Raw genomic sequence first — 9684 nt, 5'->3', positions numbered from 1 at the left:
CCTGAAGCGATGCCCTCGATGCAGACTCGCTGCCAGGCGGGCCCGGTAGGGAAGCGAGCGGACACTTTCCGCGTCCGCCGAACGTCCGCAGAGACGCAAACCTGGCCCGGTCACTTTGCGTCGCGCCGTTGGAGAGGGTGCCAGACGCATTTCCGGACCCCGCGGACGCAAACGGTCGCTCAGCGTCCGTTTGCGTCGTACCGCTGGCTGGAGATGCCCTTAAGTTAGTATAAATTTTATATTAAGTTTTCAAGATCGGAGGAAATACTAGGTATGTGGTACTCGAGTTTTTTCTTTCTTTCCGGTGGGATAGGGAGACGATCTCAACAGTATGGCATACATATTTTATGATGAATCTAAATTTGTGTTCTATATGTTAATGTATTTTCTCTATAAATTTAGTTAAAATTAATGTATTTTGACTTATAAAAATCTTGTAACTTAAGTTATTTCAAAAAGGAAGAAGTATTTCCTGCTCCGAACGATACCAATGCTTGCAATTTTTACTGTGCATGCACACAAAAAAATGCGCCATGTATTATTGAAATGACCTTGTGCTTTAACTTGGATGCAGTGTGCAAAGAAGTAAAAACATAAACAAGCTTTGTCTAGACGCGCATGTGAAATGTTTATTGTATCGGTCTCGAGAATTATATTTATTGATGTAGAAACATGAGGTGCTTCATAAAATATTTGGTTAGTACTTACTTTATCCACTAATATACGGGGTAAGACATTTTGGCACGCTATTAGGGGAACGGGGGGATTAAGATACAATTGTATAATTATGTATGTAGGATTGCCGTGCATCCATGAAATGTGTGATATATGAGACTTATATTTGTATTAACTTCTATAAGGCTACTTGAGACAACCATGCTACTATTGGATTGTATCCCTAATATTTATTCATTTTGATAAGTAGTTGTATTATGAGAAAGCCCAGAGAATCCATTGTACCCACCACGTCTTATACACCAGCACTATCATTTAGAGCAACATGTCTTCTCTATGAATCCTTTAATGTATATATACAAGTCATATCCAAGTAGTCTATCAGTATGTGCACATGCACTCTACGATATGTGTTGTTGAATAATCACTACAACGTGTGTAGATGGGGCAAGTATTGGGCGGTGCATGCAGTAATCACTACCACGCATGCGGTGCAGGTAGAGGTTCTACTCATTTTGTTGGAATTGTAGGCATTGGGAAAGAACCAGATAATGTCCAAGTGCACAAATAAAGTTGCTTGCCTCAGCCTGCATGCATGTAGTTTGACGAGCAACAGTATAGATACCAGACCCGGTGTTGTAGTATGGACCTTCTTTAGAAAACATTTAATCTCGAAGTTGCTCAGTGGAAGCCCAACTTTGGCACTCCGGTGGCTTTTGGTCGAGAGTCGTCATTCTACCGGTGTACCATTTACTTCCGTTGGTCTTGTATCTTTTGTTACCTTTGTTGCTCCCGTCGGACACCTAGCCACCTAGGACCATTCCTCCAAGTGTACATATTTTATTTACGCGGAAACACTACTTTGTAGCACTGATAATTACCTTTTGCTAGATTGGTACATACTGGACATAATTCACATGATTCACAACTTTCCTTTTGCTTGAAAACACTGACTTTTTTCTTGCAGTACTATTTTGGGTTCGAACAATTATAATCTATAAATGTATCTGCTCCATCATGTGAGCTAGTAAGTTTCTGAATTAAGGAACTCATATACAAAATAATTATTTGTCTTTTATTAGGTGGTAAAACCAATTACTGTATATGATGATTACTGTTAGAGAAGGTGACACCTAGACAATGATTAAGCACACTTAAGCACTAGCGATAGACAAACACCTCGCCTATGATATAAGCAGAAGCTTAGGCATTGCAACCAACAAATTTCCATCTCCAAGAAAAAATCATGTCATGTTTCACTAACGAGTCAGTTGGGTAATATTAAAATGCTAGTTGTTGGTAGTTTACTCATTTACATGATCTAAATTAATGTGCTTTCACGTATATGAATCTATACACACACTTGATGGTAAAAACGTATACCCTCCTAGTCATAGGCCGAGCCTACGGCGCTTAAGCACTGCCTAGGCACTAAGCGAATGTTAACCGCCTTGCTTACGCCTAGGGCGCTTAAGAACTGCCTAGGTACTAGGCGAATGTCAACCGGGTCACTGAGATTGAAGCCGCAAAGCCATGACTCAAGTGCGCAGGTTCCTACAGACATCGCCAATTGACGTGGGAGTACCACGACAATGCCCATGGATGATGGACTTGGGCGCGCCACGCTATTTACCCATCTTCGCCCCCCAGAGGGAAACCCTACGTGATACTTGTCTGTTCTTGATTGATAGATGAATTCCAAGGTTGTCGTGATGGCTATGGCGATGAAGTTTAGCTTGTGGTGTAGCGTAGCTAGGGTTTCAGATTGATCGCTTGGAGGCCCCTCCTAGCTTTTATATAGGAGGTTGGGTATTAGGGACCATGTGACCGAGTCCAATACAAGTTAGGGTTTCCTATCTTGGGCTTGACCTTGCCCCGCACGCTAGGTACCTTGGCTTTGCAACCCTTACGTGAGCTTCCAATTGGATCTTAGCAGGTCGTCAGGTGGGCTTCACCTTAGCAGCTTGTCAGGTGGGCCTCTTGTTACGCTGCACCAGGTATCTTAATAAAGGCACCCGAAGGATCGTGCCCACATCAATAATGAATTTACAGAACTAGACATCTTGATGTATGAATTAACAGAACTGGCCATCTTGATGTAAGCTCCATCAGAATTCATCGGTAGGTATGTTGTTCTAAGTGTAAAGAATCCAACCGAGTCGTTCCATGCTTGTAGTCGCTGACCAACTAGATCCCTGCAAAAGGATATGTCTGGTGGAAAGATCCCAACACTTCCAACATTTCTGACATATTTATGTCTCAAATTATATCAAGGCTAGGATATGGCATGCTTGTGTTAGTTTTCGCATAGTTTATGCATAAGTTACTCTTAATAAATGAAAAGGTCAAATTAAGCATTGTCGTAGTTTAAAAAAACTGATCATGTGGTCATTTTGCGTGATAACCCTCTATATTTTTCTTTTTGAAAGTGATAAGTTTCCACATATTCAAAGCAATGTTTTTTTAGATCAATCACGCTAATATTCAAGTCCGTTAGTTGTGTGTGTTGGTGGACCCCCTAGTAAGTACCATATGTACCATTAGTTGTGTGTGTTGACAAAACTCTTGGAAAATTTTCTTATTTGTGTATGAAAACTATGACATGTACTCAGTCTCTATAGAATTATATTTGAATTTTGTAGGATTCTTACCCATAGAAACTTTCTCTATAGAGACCATTTGATTTAAAGGATTGAGCCATACAAAATCACTATAGATTGCTTTCCTATACTACAATCTCACGAGATTTCTAGCAAGATGTTAGATCTCTTGGACTATTTCCTATTTGTTTATGACAACTATGATGTGTATTCAATCTCTACAGAATTTTTCTGCGTTTTTCCTATGGTGCAACCAAGCGAATTCTGCAACTAATTCCTGCGTTTTTATTTTTGTAGGATTTCATATATCATTACATATTATTCCTGCGCTTTTTCTGTTCATGTACTTTTGAAATCCTTTGTATCAAACATGCCCGAAGTGTTCACTTGTTGTAGAGACACGCTGTGCATCCGAGATGTATATAGTTGCTTAGAGAGGATTGTCGTGTATCTATGGAATATGTGATATATGAGAATTATATTTGCATTAACTTATGTAAAATTATTTGATAGGATCGTGCTACTATTGAATCATATCCACAATCTTTATTTTATTTTGATAAGAAAATATGGAACAAGCAGTGTACTATCGGAAATAATCCCAAAGGGTCGTTCATACCCACCACACCTTATACACCACCACTAACATTTATATCGTCATGTCCTTGATCTTCATCGATCCTTCAATATATATACAATACATTATCCATGTCGTATATTAGTGTGTACACAACCACTCCACGATATGTGCCAGCGAAAAATGAACACAACGGATATTGATGGAACAACATATATAGACGACATCTTGGATGGTGCATACATTATTAGAACCAAATATGTGCGTGCATGTAGAGTTTTAATTCATTTTGTTGGAATTGTAGGCATTGGGAAAGAACTAGATAGCGTGTGGATGAGCAAGTGCAGTTGCTTGCCCGCCTCAAGCAGTTTGAGAATCATTATAGTGAAGTTGTTCTCTGATTGACTGTAGTCTAGACCTTCTTTAGAGAATTTACATCCTGGGGTCGGCTCTTAGGAAGCACCAGTCCGTCACTCTGGGCGTTGTTTGCCACGAGTCATCCTTGCTATTGGGATACCATTTGTTCCTGTCGTCTTTGCACCTTTTGTTGCTCTCCCCGGTCACCCAGGACCGTCTTGTAAGATATCTGTCACTTAAACATGAACACTCCTTCATTCCTAATTTTAATGTTGATAGTTAGTTTTTTACTAGATTGACAAAGAACATGATATTTATTCACAACTTTATATTTGTGTGGAAATATACTTTCTGTGTTAATGTTTCACATGTTGATCGTAGGTGTGAAAGTGTAGAAACCATGTACTCCATACACCCGGTTTTATAATATATCTTTTCAATAGGTATTGCATATTTATTTCGATTGTTGTCAGCATATACATTTCCATATTCAGCTGGGGTATTTTTGAGTGAGCAATGATCATACTTGAAAAGTGATTCGCGCTGAACAGATCGCAGCACGAAGGATTTCAAACTGACATCGTGCCACCGCTTAAACAACTTTTCCCAGTGCTATCGATCGACGATCAGCAAGATCCCTTCACTCCTTGTAAGATCTCAGACGCTGAATAAACCCGTCGATGCACCTCTCATGGACTTGGCTGTCCGCCACGATCTCCTGCATTTTCTTCGCGTTGGCCACGAAGATCGTCCTGCTTTCTTCCTCGACGGCGACGGCACGGACCGCCGCCGCGACGCCATCTCGGTCGAACGAACCATCGTTTTCGTTCCTCCTCACCTGCACTCCGACCTGTCTCCCCTCCATCAGCCGCGCGTTCGGCCCTTGGTCGCCGAAGATGGGTAACATGATCAGCGGATGCCCGAACAGGAGCCCTTCGATGGTGGAGTTCCACCCGCAGTGCGTCAGGAACGCGCCCACGGCGTCGTGCGCCAGCACGCTGATCTGAGGAACCCACCCGGTCACTACGAGCCCGCGGCCGTGCGTGCGTTCCTCGAACCCCGGAGGGAGGACGACGGCGTCCGGCACGCCGCTGGGCTTCCGTAGAGCCCAGAGGAAGCGCGTCCCGGCGAGCTCCAGCCCGAGGGCCAGCTCGTGCACCTGCTCCGTGCGCAGAGGCACCTCGCTTCCTAGGGCCACGTACACGACCGACTTGGCCGGCTGCGTGTCGAGCCAACGCACGGTGGCGTCCTCCCCGTCCTTGCTGACGCCGCGGCCTCCCTCGGGTGATGGCGGCAGGAGGCCGAGGGGGACGACCGGCTTACCGCCGAGCGTCGCCAGTTGAGGGAAGCTCTCCGGCTCCCACTCGAGGCAACTCCGGATGACGACGAGGTTGCACCTCTGGAGTGTCAAGGAGACACGCTCGGCGATGGACATCCCTGACTCGCGCAGTGTTCTCGCCAGCTTTCTCCTCTCCACCTCGAACTTTGGCGTCCCTGCTTCCGGTTCTCCTCCCCAAGACGCTGCTTGCTTGGCCACGTTGGCGGCCCAGGTGGCGGTGATACTTGCCGCGGCCAGGACCAGCATCGCACAAGGAACCTAAATAGTACACCCTGGTTAGTACAGCAGGAACTGAACCGATCGGCGTCGGCGGAAAGGATCCAGTTACCAAAAACAAATTGAGCTGATTTGCTTTCGTTGTACCTTATGCTCAATGGCGGAGGCGGAAGCCCAGTGGTGGAAGACATCGACGATGATCCAGTCCGGTTTCTTGGCACCCTCGGCGCACGCGGCGCCCAGGAACTCGGAGAATGGGGCGGCGAGGCCGTCGAAGGCCTTCCGGTGCAGCTCGAACTTCTCGTACGGGACGTCGTTGGTGGACTCGGCGCCTTCAGGGAGCCCTTCGACGTGAGGGAGCGGCAGCGCCACGAAGTCGATGAGCGGTGCGACGGCCTGCCGGACCGGCGGGAGGCGCGCGATGTTTCGCGGCGTGGATACGAAGGACACGCGGTGGCCCCGCGACGCCAAGCGCTCGGCGAGGTCAAGGCAGGGCAGCAGGTGGCCGAAGGCGAGCCACGGGCAGATCACGACGTGCAGCGGCGAGGAAGAGGATGAGCTGTTGTCCATGGCGACGACAGGACACGCCCGGCCGCTGAACTGGGCGAGCAAGGGCCAAGGGGAAATCTGGAGCTGACGTTCCGTGATGAGCCAAGTCACTGGAGCAACTGCCCGGTGTGGTGCCGGCTTTGAATTCGTAGCGTCCTGCCACAAGACAACGTCACGAATGATGGAAACTTAAACATAAACAACAGAGGCAGTTTGCTCCTTTTTCTAAAGGAAATCTGAGTTTACTCGTCTCAAAATAGCACTAGAGTGTTCCAGCCTTCCAGATGGCAGAGGGGTGTCCAAATTGCATCCACCTTTCCCGGCTTCTGAAATGGACGGCGTTATTTTACAGTCGACAGAGGCAATGACATGATTATTTTCTGGTGTTCGGTGACTTGAAGAGGAAGCATGCATGTTACGGGTATTGTAAATTTTTTTTGGGAATTAGAAGTTGATGTGAAGAAAAGAGGGGTGGTGGAGGGTCCGTGGTGTTCGAGGAGAGCTGTCCAATTGGAGTAAAAATGTGATAAAAAGACAAAACTAGCCATTGTAATGAAAACTCTAGCCAAAACTATTTCACAAAACTGACTCTTTTTTAGTAGCATCTTTCTCTATGGTGCAAACGACATTACTACTTGCTTGCACGCTGAGCCCAACGCGCGATAGCTAGGGCAGTAGACAAAGAAGCTACCACATGTACTGGGTTGTGTTATAAACATTTTTCCAGTAGTGGCTCGTGTTATACTATGATCCAAATTCATATAAATGCTAGCTTATGATACAAGTCGAGTGAGACCCGTCATGGGGAGTTTTGGACCGAGCTATTTGATCATTATCGATCTAGATTACCACCACTGTATATACCTCTCTATAATAAGTCTTACATGATAAGTTAAATATGTAAATCTCTGTGGCATTGTGTAAACTCTCCAACATGATACTAAAGTTTTGTTTGTGGCACCCGTGATTTTTTTTCCTTTACTTGTTGGAGAGATTTTCCATGTTAAAATCGTTGTGTTGCTCTTCGTGTTGGTTTGATCTAGTTCTCCCCTTTTATCTGTGCTGACTGTAATAGGTTTTACCTCTATAGTCGTTTTTTAGCGTAATTGCAATTCTAGCAGTGTCGTGACCTACCGCTCAAATATCCACCATTGAAAAGTGTCATGATTTGCGCACCTCTATGTATCGTTAAGTTACATGGCATGTCGTAAAGCACCGCTTCGTAGGAGCACGCGAACTTGATAAAGCACCGCTTCGTAGGAGCACGCGAACTAGATTTAAAAAAACATTTTCTTAGATGGAGGGTTTGAGAGGTTTATCTTGGAATAGTGAGGGGTTTCGGGATCCTGGGAAACATCTGTTTGTAAAAGAGGCTATTCGGGAATATCAGTTAGACTTCATTGCGTTGTTGGAGACGGGTAGATCGAACTTTTCTAATTCATTCATCTCTGGGCTGTCGGGAGGTGTTGAGTTTGCTTGGTTCTGTTTGCCACCAATTGGTCGTTCAGGGGGGATTCTTGTTGGGATCAACGCTTCAACCCTTCAAATTAAAAGGGTGGAGAATGGGTGTCAAGATTCATGTCCGTTCGAAACATGATGGGTTTGAATGGATTTTAGTATCTGTGTATGGGGCGGCGCAAGATACACGAAAACCCGAGTTCTTGTCTGAATTGGTTCGGTTATGTGATACTGAAAATTTACCTATTCTGGTGGCGGGCGATTTTAACATTTTACGAAAACCTGAGGAGAAGAGTTCTGATAATTTTAATCCTAGGTGGCCCTTTATGTTTAATGCAATTATTGAAAGTCTTAATCTTCGGGAGATCGTCTTATCTGGGCGCCAATATACATGGGCTAATAGACGTGTCATTCCGACATATGAAAAGTTGGATCGAGTACTAGCAAGTGTGGAGTGGGAACAAAAATTCCCACTAGTGTCGGTTAGAGCTTTATCTCGCTCCGGGTCAGATCATACTCCTTTGTTGATTGATTCAGGAAGTAAGGCTCATCGGGGGAATACGGCTCGTTTCTCGTTTGAACTATCTTGGTTTGAGCAAGAGGGTTTTTATGAGTTGGTTGAACATGAATGGGCGGCTGGTCCAATTGGCAAAACGCATATCGAGACTTGGCAGAACAAAATTAGGCATTTACGAAATTTTTTGCGGGGCTGGGCAAAAAATCGGAGTGGAAAGTACAAAAAAGAAAAGGAACGTCTGTTAATGTTAATTGATTTTCTAGATATCAAAGCCGAAACTTGTCCCCTAACTGAGCGGGAAAGGCTGGATTTAAAACAAGCGAATGATCAACTGAATAAAATTCGACGAGATGAAGAGATTAAATGGGCACAGAGGGCCAAAGTTAAACACATACAGGAGGGAGGTAACAATACAAAGTACTTCCATTTGATTGCAAATGGCAAACATAGGAAGAAAAAAATATTTCAATTAGAGCAAGAAGAAGGCACCATTGTTGGTGACGATAACTTGAAAGTTTACATTACAGAATATTATAAGAAACTCTTTGGGCCACCTCAAGACAACTTTTTTGAAATGATGGAAGAGCGTAATGATGATATCCCTCAATTGTCTGAGGAAGAGAATGTCTTTTTAACGGCTAATTTCACTGAGGAGGAAGTCTTTGAAGCCATAGTTCAAATGGAACACAACAAATCACCGGGTCCTGATGGATTCCCTGCGGAGTTTTATCAGCGGTTTTGGGAAGTAATTAAAAAAGATCTAATGGCCATGTTTGGACACTTTCAGGCTGGGGGTTTTCCTTTATTCAAGCTCAATTTTGGTATCATAACATTGCTACCGAAAAAAGATAATGCGGTACAAATCCAACAATATAGGCCTATATGTCTACTTAATGTGAGCTTCAAAATATTCACTAAGGTGTCTACTAATCGAGTGTCGGTAGTGGCGCATAAGGTAGTAAAACCTACTCAGACGGCGTTCATGGCAGGGAGACACATTTTGGAAGGAGTGGTGGTTTTACATGAAACAATTCATGAATTACATCGTAAAAAGATGGATGGGGTTAAGTTTAAAATCGACTTCGAGAAGGCATATGATAAGGTGAAATGGCCTTTTCTTCAACAAGTCTTGCGAATGAAGGGCTTTGATCCAGTTTGGTGTGATCGTATTAAAAAATTTGTACATGGGGGTAGTGTAGGGATAAAAGTTAATGATGATATTGGCCACAATTTTCAGACTAAAAAGGGGCTGAGGCAAGGGGATCCGTTATCTCCGATTCTTTTCAACATTGTAGCTGATATGTTAGCTATTTTGATTGGGCGGGCCAAAGATGCTGGTCATGTAGGGAGTCTTATTCCACATTTGGTCGAGGGGGGTGTGTCGGTACTACAGTAC

General features: G+C 44.2%; 1 protein-coding gene across 1 annotated transcript; it reads right to left on the bottom strand.

Moving 5' to 3' along the window:
- Positions 1-4633: 4633 nt before the first annotated feature.
- LOC127293275 (putative UDP-rhamnose:rhamnosyltransferase 1) lies at positions 4634-6414 on the bottom strand. The gene is made up of 2 exons (XM_051322853.2): positions 5912-6414; positions 4634-5806 (listed from the first exon to the last, which is right to left on the bottom strand). The coding sequence occupies exons 1-2, from the start codon at positions 6332-6334 to the stop codon at positions 4850-4852; spliced, it is 1380 nt and encodes a 459-aa protein (XP_051178813.1). The 5' UTR covers positions 6335-6414; the 3' UTR covers positions 4634-4849.
- Positions 6415-9684: the final 3270 nt, after the last annotated feature.

The sequence above is a fragment of the Lolium perenne genome, chromosome 4 (assembly GCF_019359855.2).
Source record: "Lolium perenne isolate Kyuss_39 chromosome 4, Kyuss_2.0, whole genome shotgun sequence".
Taxonomy (NCBI): Eukaryota; Viridiplantae; Streptophyta; class Magnoliopsida; order Poales; family Poaceae; genus Lolium; species Lolium perenne.
The sequence above is the reverse complement of the archived record's forward strand: the minus strand, read 5'-3'. Positions and strand labels throughout refer to the sequence as shown.